The following is a 13,977-nucleotide window of genomic DNA, read 5'->3' on the forward strand; positions in this document are numbered from 1 at the left end:
TCCAAATCAAGTACTCTCATATCAGCAGAAATAGTGTGACCCTGACACCACCAAGATAACTGAGGAACCATCTTGTCAGACAAGAGAACCTCCCCATTAGGCAATTTGACTTGTTTAGGAGTTGTAGGAACTGTAGGTAATCCAGCTTTGTGCACAAATGTAGAACTGACAAAACTATTAGAGCTCCCATTATCCAAAAGTATGAGAAACACTTTGTTGTGCACTAATGCTCGAATTTGTACACATTCAGAACCAGCAGTAGAGGAAAGTGCATTTAGGGACAACTGACTAAACTCCTGCTGGAGAGAATCCTCAACAGCCAACTCGTGGAGAATCTCATCTGTTAGGTGAACATCCAAATCATTGACCACCAGAGCATTCAACTGAGGCTTGGGTCGTTTAGTGCACTTCTCAACATGGCCGGGCTCAAATTTCTCGGCACAATAGAAGCATAACCCATTTGCCTTGCGGTAGTCTCGTTCCTGTCTTTCTCTCCACAGATTACTAGTATGAGTTTGCTGTTTACCCTCAGATTTCCCACCCACAAATGGTGATTTCCCTTGGGTTGCTATTCTCTGAGCTTTATACTTTCCTCTATCAAGCATTTTTTGCTGAATCTTGGCAAGCAAAATAGCCTTGTTAACCTTGTCAGGTAACTGAAGTTGCACTGCAGTCTGAATATCATCTCGCAAACCCTTAATGAATTGGGTGACAAAAAATAATTCCCCATAACCAGAATTATGCATGGAAATTTGAAACTGCAAAGAGGCAAATTCAGAAGCATATTCTTCTACAGTTCCTTTCTGTTTCAGCATCAATAACTCATCTAAAGCTACTCTATAGTCATCAGACCCAAATTGCTCTTCCACTGCCAGGACAAACTGTAACCAAGTACCTACCCCCCCTTTTTGTAACTTGTACATCTGAAACCAACTAGCAGCATTGTCATCCAAATGCAACGAAGCAGTAGTGACCCACATGTGTTCAGGAACATTGCAAATACGAAAATAATCCATGCACTTATCTCGCCAGATTTTGGGATGGCGGCCATCAAAGCGAGGGAATGAGAGCTTAGGAATGTAAGTACGACTACCCCCCTGATGGTCAGCAACTGGACGGCCCGAAGGAAATTCGGGGTGGATGGGATGGGTCTCACCTGTAGGAACCTGAATCGGAGAAAGAGGTTGTCGTGGCGCATCTGACCCGATGAAATCCGAAGTCCACTTGTTCACAGCCTGACTCGTAACCTCCACCTTGCGAGTGAGAATCTCCTAAGCATGACCATATCCCTCCATTACCTCGGTGTTGTGAGTCAATTGAGCGCGAATCTGTTGCTGATCGCGGCCAATGTCGGTGACGCGCGCAAACAGAAGATCCAAGCTCTCCATAACTTGATCCCAGTGAGTGTCCTCCACCTGCGAACGCTCCTCCATACGGCCGAGGAGGATCTGAGTCTGCACGGAGGGCTTAGGGGGCGCCGTGGCGACTGCACCGTAGGCAGAGCAACAGCTGCTCGACTTGATGCACCTCAACGAGGCCCGAGCAGGGTCGCTAAGCCGCCGGAGTACCGCAGTCGCGCTGCGAAGCCCACGCACAGCACCGAATCTCTCGATGCCGCGCCCGTGATGCAGACCACACCGTCCCGCCGCCGCGGTAACTTCGAATCTATTACAGACCTAAGCGGCGCGAATTTGATGTGGTCGACGGCGCCGGAACTGGCTAACCGGCGATTTGCGGTGGCCGCTAGCGACGGTCGTCGGAAAGCGGGGCAGAGGACGCCGGAATCGAATGATTCACGGCGGAGCGGGTCAAGCACCGAGGGGACGGGCTGACCAGAAGCGAATGGAGCGGCGGAACGGTAGCGGCGACGAGGAACGCCCGAATCTGATACCAACTGTCGTATCCCTAGCCGCGGCGGTCGCCGGCGACGTGAACGCGAGCAATCGGAAGAGCAGACGCGATAACTTGGGGGAGGGGAAGAACCCTAACCCCCACTCGATTTCCTTTCTTTTTTTCTTTAGTTTCAAAATTCGTTTCTCCTTTACATGGCATGGGTATTCATACCCAGAGGCCAACGCACACACTGGGCCCACAATGCCCCGCTGGACACACACGTCACGCATCCGATGTGGCCGTCGCACCGCGCGTGACACCAATCTTCTTCCTCGCAAGACAGTGTCAACAGGCAACAAAAACAAACACAAAAAAGAAAACCCATGCTGTCTAGTCGTTTGTTCAGGCATGTTGACTCCATGTTCAGGCCAATGGGAAGGGGTAACGGCCAAACTTGACACATCACGAGAAATCTGACCACCGCACGCGACGAAAAAGAAGAAATACTGCACGGATGAACATGAATCTACTGCGATCGCTAGCTTCAGAGCTGCACAGTAACCCTACCACACTGTGGCTACAGTTCAGAAATGCTCACTCACCGCCGGATCAAATCAAGCAAACGCCATTCCTCAACCTGTAGCTAGTCAAACGCAGCGTCCCACACATCCATCGGTGACGCCATTCCGTATGATCCGAGCTCATCGACCTGTCCTCCGCTAATTGTCCACAAAGCTTCCGTTAACCAGTTAACCACCCTCTCTCTGCCAGCGTGCGCCCGCTCTCCTTTCCTAATCACGCGATTCGCGTTCCTAAACCACCCTGCAGGCTGCAGCTGTGCGTGCGTTATCACTCTCAGCCGAACGCGAGGAATAGAGAAATCAGAAATGGCAATGGCCACGGTTGTGTCCAGCAGGCGACCACTTGATCCACTTGGCGCCTCCTCCCGACAGAGGAAAAAACAGCGCTGTCGCCAGATTAATCGCCGATCCCGTCGGCTCGAACTGACGGGATTGGTGACTTGTGAAGGTTTCCCTCTCGTGTAAATGTCGATTCCCTCTGGAATCGAGGCCGAAAAACAAGAGCCGGTTTAGTCAACTGACAGGTTCGTATTACAAGATGGCTTCCTGTCATGCTCACCAGCGACCTAGAGCGGCTTGTGGCTGCTCTTGATTGGATAATAGCTACACGCAAGCGTGATGCCATCGTGAATAATTTATCAGTCTTTCAAAAAAATAGCATATCATGTAGAGTTGCATGGAAGCACGAATCCCGTACTACTAACTGAACGAAGCTTGGTTGGATCATCAGGGTTCAGATACACAACAAAATGCGTGATGCAATTGATCTGTAACTGACCATAGGGGCTTTACGAGGAAGGACTGATATGATTGTAGAACAATGCATTCACAGGGAACAAGCTGCAGGCAGAGCGAAAAAAGGGTTCGGACTTCAGAATTAGGCGAAGTCTCCTCTGCGTTCCTATCACAAAAGGCACGCATTTCTTGACAATATTTTCAGTCTTCACTTCTCATCACTAGCCACAAGGATGGAAGCTAGCTCCAGAGAAATCATTGGCCGGAATGATGAAGCAATCAGTGTGGCCCGTCCCTGCGCAAGAACGGAGTCAGGATCAGGCAGGTTCTCCGGCTTTCAGGTGCCCCCTCCCCCTCCAGTCCCAGCCGGCCGCGAAGACTCATCCTTTCCACCCGTAATTCGGTGCAGCCGCCGATCAACTGACGCATTCACAGCCTGAAAGACAGGCTAGAGTTTAGGTCAAAAACCAGCCAGGTTCTCGGCAATCAGGCCTCCACTACCCATCACATGTCAACCTCTCTCTCATGTCGACATTGCTCATAAGTCATACCCTCTCGCGGTGCACCGAATCATATACGCCTACACGGCTATGGCGACGGCACGGGCGTGCAGTGGCCAACATGTACCAATGCTTCTACTGCTCTAATCTAATCCAGGAGGATTCTAACAGGCTCGGTGATGGGACTGATCACTCGCTTGCTGGATTAGTAGAGAGTGCCGCCTCTTCTTCTCAAGTGAACGCTAGATTTCATCTCCTAGCTGGCAATCAACCAGCAGTGCTTTTCTCTCGCACCAAATTAGCACTAGCCACCAGCCACCAGCCACCAGCTAGCCAGCAGTATTTTTCTCTCATAACAAATCAACACTAGCTACCAGCCACAGCTAAACGAACACAGTGAATATTCCAGAAAAATAGTTATGGTGATTTCCTTGCTGTGCTACCAGAATGGTGGATTGCCCTAGAAGAGTGACCCTGTGTGTCTGAAGTCTGAACACTGGAATAGTGTGCTAACTGCTAAGACGCTTAATAACAACATGATTTTGGGTGATTTAACAGGTAGACGGGTATGGTTCTTGTATGTTGGGATCCAAATTCTAGGGTCAGGTGTTAGCCAGTACAGCTGCAAGAACCTACCTTGGACCTGGGAAAAGCAGGTAAAATCATGGATGGTGATTCTGAAGCTAATGATGCTTCTTCAGAATAAGACATCAGGTGAGGAACTGATGACCAGAGTGGCAGAGTGCAGGACACTACTGTGACCAAAGCAGATACTGGATGGCACGCCGTGACAAATGACACAGGTTTCGTGGTCAGGTTGGAGCTCGAGCTAAGAGCAGTACAGTTTGGAACTTGAACTGGATTTGGTTCTAAAATTTGGGCTGACATGGATGGCTGCAGATCGACTGGTTACAGGAGCACGAATGCACAGGAGTGACGATTTCTGAATCTCTGATGCCTGTGCAGTGCAGTGCAGACAAAGCAAAGCAAAGCGACGATCAGCGGAGATATCAATAATGCTAGTGTGTGTCTGGATGCATCTGCGACTGATCTGATCGATCTATCGTCCGCTATCATGGTTCGGTTTCTGTCGACAGGGGGCGAAGAAGCATGGTTTGGTATTTCCTCTTGTGGGCCTTGCAGCTTCATGCTAACGCATTGTTAGATTCAAGTTCAGCGAAGCCGTCTGTTTCACCTGTAACGAATCAAGGACGTATGCACACGCATGCTCATTCTAAACGTGTATGGATACCTGAAAGTGTTTCCTGTGTGCATTGTCTTTGTGCAGTCTCGCTGCACATGCTCACAAGTTCCAGAAATACAGTATCTCTGTACTCTGCAACCTCCTTCCTGATTGAGATATTCGGTAAGTGGGTGGTCGGCCTGCAAAGACAGGCTGCCGTGGCTCTAGAGGCTTCGGATTTTCCCGAGTTGAGTGGCTGCCTTGCAACGAGTTGTAGTGATCACAAAAGCCGTCTCCTTTTAGAAAGCACAGCGCAGTGCCACGGCCATGGACGACCTTGCGCCTTGCGAGACATCACAATCCAATGCCGGAGTGCAGGTGCCTACCCTCTACTTCCCCCCATCAAGGAGCTTTGCAATTGCAATTGGCCACCTAGGGTAGTGGCACACTGTTGACACATCATGTGGTGGTCCATGTAGGCCTACCCACAACAAATTAGGCCTGAAAATGCCAGGTTCCGAAATCCTGAAACTAAGTTCCATGGGTTTTTCCGGTTACAGCTATGTTGCTGTATCTGTACTGACATTAGTATCTGACAAAACAACTGTTAGAAATGATGACCTTGTGCTTGGTACGTCGATTTGTATTTTTGTTGCATTGCTCAAATTTGCTATGTTGATTGAAGATCAAGAATTCAAGATGATGAAAAATTCAGACTGTGAACTAGAGAGTTCTGTTCTGAACTCTGAAGCCTGAACCTGAAGACACAGTATTGTACATCAGCACATGTGGGTGCGTACTGGGACACCCGAAAGACTACTTGCAAACTGAATGAGAGAAGAGAAATATCAGCTGGGAGTACGTCGGCCCGGGAATTGCTGAAGTAACGAACATGATATTTTCAAAAGTGGCAGGTTGTTCTTTTCTTTTTTGAAATCAGTGGCAGTTCAGTTTCTGACAGGGACCATCCTATTAGCAAGCTGCAAGCATTCGCCGGGCCTGAGCTCACTCGGCGCATCTGCAGAGCTGCTCACCGGAGCAATACGCGTGCTGAAGCGCAGAGTGGTTAGGATAACCCCATATTGTAATGCGCTCTTAGCAAATCTGCAACTGCTCATCATTTGAATTCAGTCGCTGGGCAGGCCCGCCGAGCTGGCGCTCCCCGCAATTTAAAACCTGCTCACTTGCTGCAGCTCCATCGTCGGTGTGGCAATGGCGGCAGCGCCATGACAGCGACGACGACCAATGGTGGTAGCTTTTGGTACGGTTTGTCCTGCGCTGCCTCGCTCACACGCTGCGTGCGGTACCGGACGAGCGAGCAGAATATGCGAGATGTCAGCTTATACAAAGCCCGGCGTGAGGACGCCGGCGCCAAAATATCCGACCCTACCCAGCTACACTAGCGTTTCTCCCTTGCGACGGATCGGAGCGCCCTGCACCTCCCCTATTTTAGAATTTGTTCGTCACCCTCCAAACCAGCGAGCGTCATGATCTCGACGTCGCGCTTTATCCTGCAGCATAGTACACACTTGCGAATTTAGAAGGGCAATTATTTTACCTGCGGACAGGTTTAGCATCGTTTCTTTTATTTGCAATCACGGGGGTGACGCGAGTTTCTGTCCTTAGTAAGATTCAGATAAAAAAAAACATGCGAGTTCATACATCTCGACCAATGCCCATCCGACAACGTGGTCGAAAGAGATTAAACTAGCGGAAACGCAGTGGGGGGAAATTATTTGAGGGGCGATGATCCGTTGATCCTTGACTGATTGGGGAACTAATAAACGTACAGCACTGCGCGCGCCCTCTGGTGATCCGACAAGTAGGCCTAATAAAAAGGCAGCGGGTACCTGCCATCTCTAGCTCACTCGGTAGAGACTTGGCTCTCCCTATAAATACCTCCTGCTCACTGCCTTCGAGAGCAAGCAAACAAGAGAGCTGCCTCCTCCTGCTCTTCCGAGTAGGAACTCACGTGTGCTTACGCCGCACGCCCGTAGCTCGGTCGTCGGAAATGTCGACCAACTCGAGATCCAACTCCAGGGCCAACTTCAACAACGAGATCCATGACATCGCCACGCCGCAGAACTCCACCATGCCCCCCATGTACTACAGCGACCGATCGCTGGTGGACATCTTCCCTCCCCACCTCCTCAAGAAGGTACGAGAGCTGCTGCATCGTCTGGTCGATTCTGTTCTTGTTCTGCCCATGGCTGTGAGAGAGCTGCGGGCTGATGCGTGCGTGCGTACGTGCTGCCGCCATGGCGCTGCTCCTGGAACGCGTGCAGGTCGTCTCGGAGGTGGTGGCCACGTTCCTGCTGGTGTTCGTGACGTGCGGGGCGTCAGCGATCAGCGGCAGCGACCTGCACCGCATATCGCAGCTGGGGCAGTCGGTCGCCGGCGGGCTCATCGTCACGGTGATGATCTACGCCGTCGGCCACATCTCCGGCGCGCACATGAACCCCGCCGTCACCCTCGCGTTCGCCGTGTTCCGCCATTTCCCATGGATCCAGGTACGCATGCCTGCAGCGCCAACAGTTACAGCTGCATATATACATACTTCTTGCATCGAAGTAAGCAGCCACAGCTGGCCACACGATTCATTCAGACGAGACAGGCACTTGAGAGTTGACATACAAATCTTCAGTGGCATAACTAATAACACACCCGCAGTTCGATCATTTCATTTCGCTTTGTTGAACTCTTCTTCTTTTGACATTCATATTTCGATGCTATTTAAATTCATAAACTGAACATTTCAATCTATTCTATAGTACATGTCACAGAAGAATATAGATGCTGGCAAGCTTGAATGCCAATAGCTAGAATATACATAAGTTTCAATCTATTTCTGTAATAGCGGCTGCGTATTTGTTGCTGCGCATGTCTTGGCATTGCGCGTTGTAAAACATATCTTTTCCTACCTATTAATACAAAGATATGCAGCTCTCCTGCGTATTCCAGAAAAAAAATAAGTTAAATAGGAACACGTACTCCAGCACAAAATTAAATAGGCTGAATTCTGACCAAAAGTTCGTACATGGATAACCGGTTCTCTGTCAGCTGGTTCTTTTGTCATAGCTAAATATATTCTAATAAGGCCATTTTTTAAAACTGAGCAACTGAAATCACGGCATAAACACATGGCTTAGCTTGAGTCGCACATACTTATCAAGATGTGGTCATGGGCCCGAATTATTCAGTTATGTTTAATTGCATAGATGCCAAAATTCTTCAGCTTATCGATCTTGTGTTCCGAGCTAAAAGAAAGTCAAAACCCCCCAAAAAAAAAAGCCACGGGTCCGTATATGCCCATGTAACTTGCTGCCCCAGACCAGCCGATCGCATCTCTTTCATGTTCATAAGCCAAATAATGCCCACGAGGAATCAAGAATCTCGCAGCAGCGACCCTAGCCTGTGTTCTCCCTCACACGTCCCTTTCGCCGGCCCATTTGATTGCCTAGCTGAAACCTGAAGAGCCAAGCACAATTAGCAGCGCACAAATAATGCAGAGTTCTAAATTATAGAGTGTAGGCAGGCAATACGATACGTTGGGGCTGCACAGCATGTGAAGACTTAGACGACGAGGTCCCAGCTGACATCAAACGAAGAAGCCAAGCACGAAACTGCAGGCAGGCCAATGATCGAGCGTTCGTTCTATGTTCCTGACGGACAAGGACATGCCAGTTGAGTTACTGCTGTGAGTCCGTGACAGTTTGGGACGGGTAGTAGTACTCGGGCTAATGGGTGGCCGGAAAGCACCCGCATCGCCATCCACAGGGCACGAACCGAACCGGCCGGCTCGGCGTCGGCCGCGTCGCTCTCGGGGCGCGATCTCCGCGTTCCCACGCCCGGAGACAAGTGCTCCGGGCCTTTTTGGCCGCCCCCGCGCGCGGCTGGAGTTTGGGCGTTGGGTCGGGGGGCCGGCCGGCCAGGTCGCCAGTCGCCACGCGTGCGGCGCAGGTGAAAGGTGCCGTGGCCGCGGCGCGCACGACGAGCCGAGGCATGTGCGCACATATTCTCCCCGCCCGCGCCTGGGGGGATCGATCGATCTGCAGCCGGAGACGGCAGCGCGGCCGGCCTCTGGTTCGGTTCGGGCACCCTATTCCGATCCGGCAGCTGGCTGGCCCAGTTGCCTGCTGCCGAATTCACGGCGACGGGTGACGGGGCGAGGCTGACCCGGACCGATTCGATGTGCCGAGAGCGAGCGCACCGTGGCCGCCGGTGGGAGATCACGCGCGGTGCAGCGCAACCTGCTGCTTGCTGCTCCGGGGCACGTCCAGCCAGAGCCAGCCCAGGGGAGGGTCCAGTGATTATGCATATCTTTTGGGAAAGGAATTTTTGGGACGCGATGCTGTTTTTCCTCTCTTGCTGACGACGTGTTTGCATTGGCGTGATGGCAGGTCCCCTTCTACTGGGCGGCGCAGTTCACCGGCGCCATCTGCGCGTCGTTCGTGCTCAAGGCGGTGCTGCACCCCATCACGGTGCTCGGCACCACCACGCCGACGGGGCCGCACTGGCACGCGCTCGTCATCGAGGTCATCGTGACCTTCAACATGATGTTCGTCACCCTCGCCGTCGCCACGGACACGAGAGCGGTAAGAAGTGCTCCTCGCCGGATAGGCTGCACTTTGGTTTCGCCGTCGTCGAATGGTTATTAATAATCTCTTCTTGTGCTGTTGTGGATGCAGGTGGGTGAGTTGGCCGGGTTGGCGGTTGGTTCCGCGGTTTGCATTACGTCCATCTTCGCAGGGTAAACAAATAATACACGTACATACTACGCGCGCTTAGAAATTAAGCTAACAAACAATTCGTTTAATTCAGCGTTGAAAATAGCTGAGAGGTCTACGTCAACCTCATCACTAAACTACTACAACATGCCTCTTGCTAGTAGCTAGTAAACAACAGCAAATTCAAAGACATGGATTAGGAGGCGTATAATGACGATTCTTTAATTCAACAATGAGTAGTAGACCAGAGGTTGCACTAGCTAAGCACGCCAGCCCTGACCGTACCCGCTCGTTCCTTGCAAATTTGACCCTGTCCTATCCTGTCCTGTCGTGTGTGCCGGCCGGCTCCTCAACGATCACATCGACCGAGCACAACACCAGCACATGTCACGCACTGTACTGACACAGGCACACAGCAACAGTAGATCGCTGTGGTAGCAAGCAAGTCTAGTAGTAGGTACCAAGCATGAACAATGAGTAGTAGATCGAACGGATGAACGAACTGGATAATGGACTCTGAGACGCGAGCGAAACCCCGAGTGGTGATTGCAGGGCGGTGTCGGGCGGATCGATGAACCCGGCGAGGACGCTGGGGCCGGCGCTGGCGAGCAACCTCTACACCGGCCTCTGGATCTACTTCCTGGGCCCCGTCCTCGGCACGCTCTCCGGGGCCTGGACCTACACTTACATCCGCTTCGAGGACGCGCCCAGCGCCAGCGGCAAGGACGCATCGCAGAAGCTCTCCTCCTTCAAGCTCCGCCGCCTGCAGAGCCAGTCCGTCGCGGCGGACGACGACGAGCTCGACCACATCCAGGTCTGACCGCTCTAGCAGCAGCGGCAGCAGCTAGACGACGCGTCCGGCGAAGCCTTGAGATCGATCACTCTACCTTGCTTCTACCTACGCTGTATCAGTACTAGGATATATAGTAGCTGTAATCTCTCTCTCTCTCTCTCTCTCTCTCTCTCTCTCTCTCTCTCTCTCTCTCTCTCTCTCTCTCTCTCTCTCTCTCGTCCTCGCCTCTGTTGTGGTAGTACCGATTGATCGATGCACGCATGCGTATGCACTGGCGCGAGTGCGTGCCACGGTAGCAGATGGCTCGCTCTGATAATGTGCCAAGGAGCTGGAGCTTAATGTTGGGACGAACACTGTGCGCGTGCCAATGCAAAAGTGTGCTTGTTCCAAAAGTTTGGTGGTGCCTGTATAAACAGTCGTCTCTTCTGCCCCTTCTTTAGTTTCTTTGTTGCTTGCATTGCATGCATTGTCAATGAGTGAAAGAACATTTCACCAATCATCCAAATAGATGAAATGATTAAATGAACCATATGCTTATATAGATCGTGTTCTACTTCTTGACGGGCTGTCCTCAGGTGTAGCTTTCTCTCCATGCCGATGATGATTCGGTTCAAGGCTTCAACAAGCCGGCACCAATTGAAACACTTGGTGCTATCTCGTCATGTTGTTATCTAGTCCAAGCTGGTTAAAAGTACATGCTCATTCCTATATATATACTACCATATCCGTAACAGAAAGATTAGGCATATACTATGCTTTATGACTTGATTGCTGTCACACCCGGTTTTAAGAAGAAAACCGAATGCATAGCTATATGTATGCCAGGATCAAGTTTCATACATATAGAGACATCATAAGTAAATAATCAGTAACAGTATCACGAAAAGAGAACTAAAACAAATAAAAGACTATCAGAGTTATACAGCTTATCCTGGAAACGAAGACTCCAAACTTCACAGGCAATCGACTGGGGGTTGCGTACGCCTAGAACTCAGCAACATCTTCAATAGACTCCACCATAACTTTCTCCTTCTGAGCAGCAGTAAGTAAGGGTGAGTACACTTATGGTTGGTACTCAGCAAGGCCACAAGAAATAACCAGAAAATGATTTAAATCCATCTTTAAGTTTATTAATCATGTGAGGGTCCAAGCCGCTCCTGACCGTGAGCACGGCTAACCGGTTAGTTTTAACTCTGCAGAGGTTGTACACTTTCACCACAATTCGCGTAAAAGTTCCGAAGAACTTTGAACCCAACCACGCAATGTGCTAGCTAGGCACAATACCACACTTCCGAGGTGTGATTGCATAGGGACGCTACGAGGCCTTTACAAAGATTCCCTAACCTATGACAATCCGCTAAGGATTCAAGTCAAAGCGGTCATAACACTGTCCTAATGAGGTGGTACCTTACCAAAGGACCATAAAACAATACCAATTGCCCCAAGAGGACCGAGCTATACCCCGTCGATGCATCCCCTCTTGCCCTTTCGGTAAGATTGTCACAAGCTAGAGTCTCTAATTAATTAGCCAAGACCAGAGCCATATAGTATTGTGGTTGTACTGTTTTCTTGGGTGGTTCTCCATGTTCCAATTAAATCATCATAATACTCTTGTAAATAAGCATAGACAGAAAGATGGTTAGGGTCACTTGCCTTTCTCCAACGAAAAGCTACTCTTATTGCTCTTCAGCTCTGGCTCGCATAGAAAACTTGATCTTCAATCTTCGAACAATGATCCTTCTACTCGGAACAATCATCGAGCAAACATACAAAGCAAACAAGAAGATACATCTAAGAACAATACACCAAACAAAAGAAAAGCTTTAAGAGAGCGTACGAACGGATAGGGCTTGCTGCTAAGGTTACGAGAGCGCAAGAAACACAGAAAATGGAACTAAAATGGTGATTCTATGGGATAAACAATGCTTCAGGGATCTAGTCGTGATTAACTAAAAGGTTAAGGACTAATAGAAAAGATTTGCAAGACACAGAAAACCGTGCTCATAGAGGATAACAAGGTCATAAAGCTATTGCACACGTTACAAGGATCACGTGAGCGCAAGAATCGATGAAAACGGAGTTTAAACGTGAAAGATATGGCTAAAACAAGGTTCTAGGGGCTTATTTGTGAGAGTTTTGAACTTCCAGGGGCTAGCTCTAAAGAAACCAGGGGCCTAAACATAATTAAACCTTATATGTAGGGGTTAGATTGCAAAAACACGATTCACGGACGGCGGGTTAGATTTTAGATAAACTCAGGGTTTAAAACGTAAAAGGAAGGACCTATACGTAATTATTTTTGAACACTGATGGACTGCGGGTTTATTTTGTGGAAACTGAGGGACTCTTTTGCAAAAGGCCAAGGACGGCTCAGATCTGGCTTGGTTCTGGTGGATCGGATCCGTTGGATCTCGATCCAACGGTGGAAGGCGGCTAGACTCAGCTGGAGGGAGACGGCTCGGCTCGATTGCGCGGCTCCAGACACAGGGGAGCAGCTGACGGCTCGGCGCTGGCTCGGTAGTGGCTCGGGGCGGGGCGAGCGGCGCTGGGCGCGGCCGGCGGCGAGCTAGGCGGCGGCGGGGTCGCCGGCGCAGGCCAAAACGGCCATCCGGGCTCGTTTAACTCGGGTTTTGGGACGGAGAGCGAGCGCGCGATGTCGCGAACCCGATGGCGGGATCTGCGCGACGCGCAGAGGCGGCGGAGCGCGCGCGCAACGGCGGCGGGGCGGAGCAAAGCTCCGGCGAGCAAAATCCGAGCGGAGCAGAGTGAGAGGGAGGGAGAGAAGGGGTCGGCGAGCGTTCTCTCTACCTCGCGGAGCTCCTGGGCGGTGAACTTGTCGAGGATAGGAGGCGGAGCGGCGGGTCGGCGTCGAGCCAGAGATCGGCGGCTCCAATGGCGACGCGGGCTAGGGTTTGGGGCAAAGGGCGGCGGCGCGGATAGGAAAAGGTTCCCAGGGGGCGGTGCGGCGCTTATATAGGGGCGGAGCAGACCGCCTTGGCGTGCGGGCCAAGGGCAGGCCGGCGAGGCGGGGCGCAGCCGGACTCTGCAAGAGTCCCGGTCGGGCGCGAGGAGGACGGCCCCGACAGGAGGGCCCCGCCTGTCGGTGGGCTGCGGGAGGGGGCGGCGTCGGGTTGGGCCTAGACGAGGAGATGGGCCGCGCGCGGGGGAGGTGCTGGGCCGCGAGGAAAGCGAAGCGGGCTGCGGGAGAGGGAAACGGGCGGGCCGCCGGGGAGGAAAAAAAAATGCTGGGCCGGCTTGGAGTTTTAGGCTGAAAGAGGTTTTTTTTTTCTTTTTTTTTGCAAGAGATTCAAACAAATTCAATTTGAATTCAAATTTGAAGAATTCAAATTCAAATTGAACCACAACATTAAAACAATGCAAGGGTAGCATGAGTGCAACACGCAACCAATTTCATTTTATTTTATTTTTTTTAAATCCAATCAAACTTTATTTATTTTTACTAAATTCCCTGTGAACAAAAGAAAATGTTGCAAAATTTTAAAACTATGAGAAAATTTTTTATTTATTTTTAATTTTAATCACATCCTGAAATCCAAAAATTTCAGGGTGTGACAATCGCCTTTTGTCATTATCTTTTTGGATTTCAAACTTTTTGCACAGTACA

At 50.7% G+C, this 13,977-nt stretch overlaps 1 protein-coding gene across 1 annotated transcript; it reads left to right on the top strand.

Annotated features, from left to right (window-relative positions):
* Window positions 1-6,696: 6,696 nt before the first annotated feature.
* Window positions 6,697-10,789, top strand: LOC120657233 (aquaporin NIP2-1-like). Its single transcript, XM_039935515.1, has 5 exons — window positions 6,697-6,990; window positions 7,118-7,342; window positions 9,233-9,427; window positions 9,521-9,582; window positions 10,112-10,789. The coding sequence occupies exons 1-5, from the start codon at window positions 6,844-6,846 to the stop codon at window positions 10,377-10,379; spliced, it is 897 nt and encodes a 298-aa protein (XP_039791449.1). The 5' UTR covers window positions 6,697-6,843; the 3' UTR covers window positions 10,380-10,789.
* Window positions 10,790-13,977: the final 3,188 nt, after the last annotated feature.

Source organism: Panicum virgatum, chromosome 1N (assembly GCF_016808335.1).
Source record: "Panicum virgatum strain AP13 chromosome 1N, P.virgatum_v5, whole genome shotgun sequence".
Classification (NCBI taxonomy): Eukaryota; Viridiplantae; Streptophyta; class Magnoliopsida; order Poales; family Poaceae; genus Panicum; species Panicum virgatum.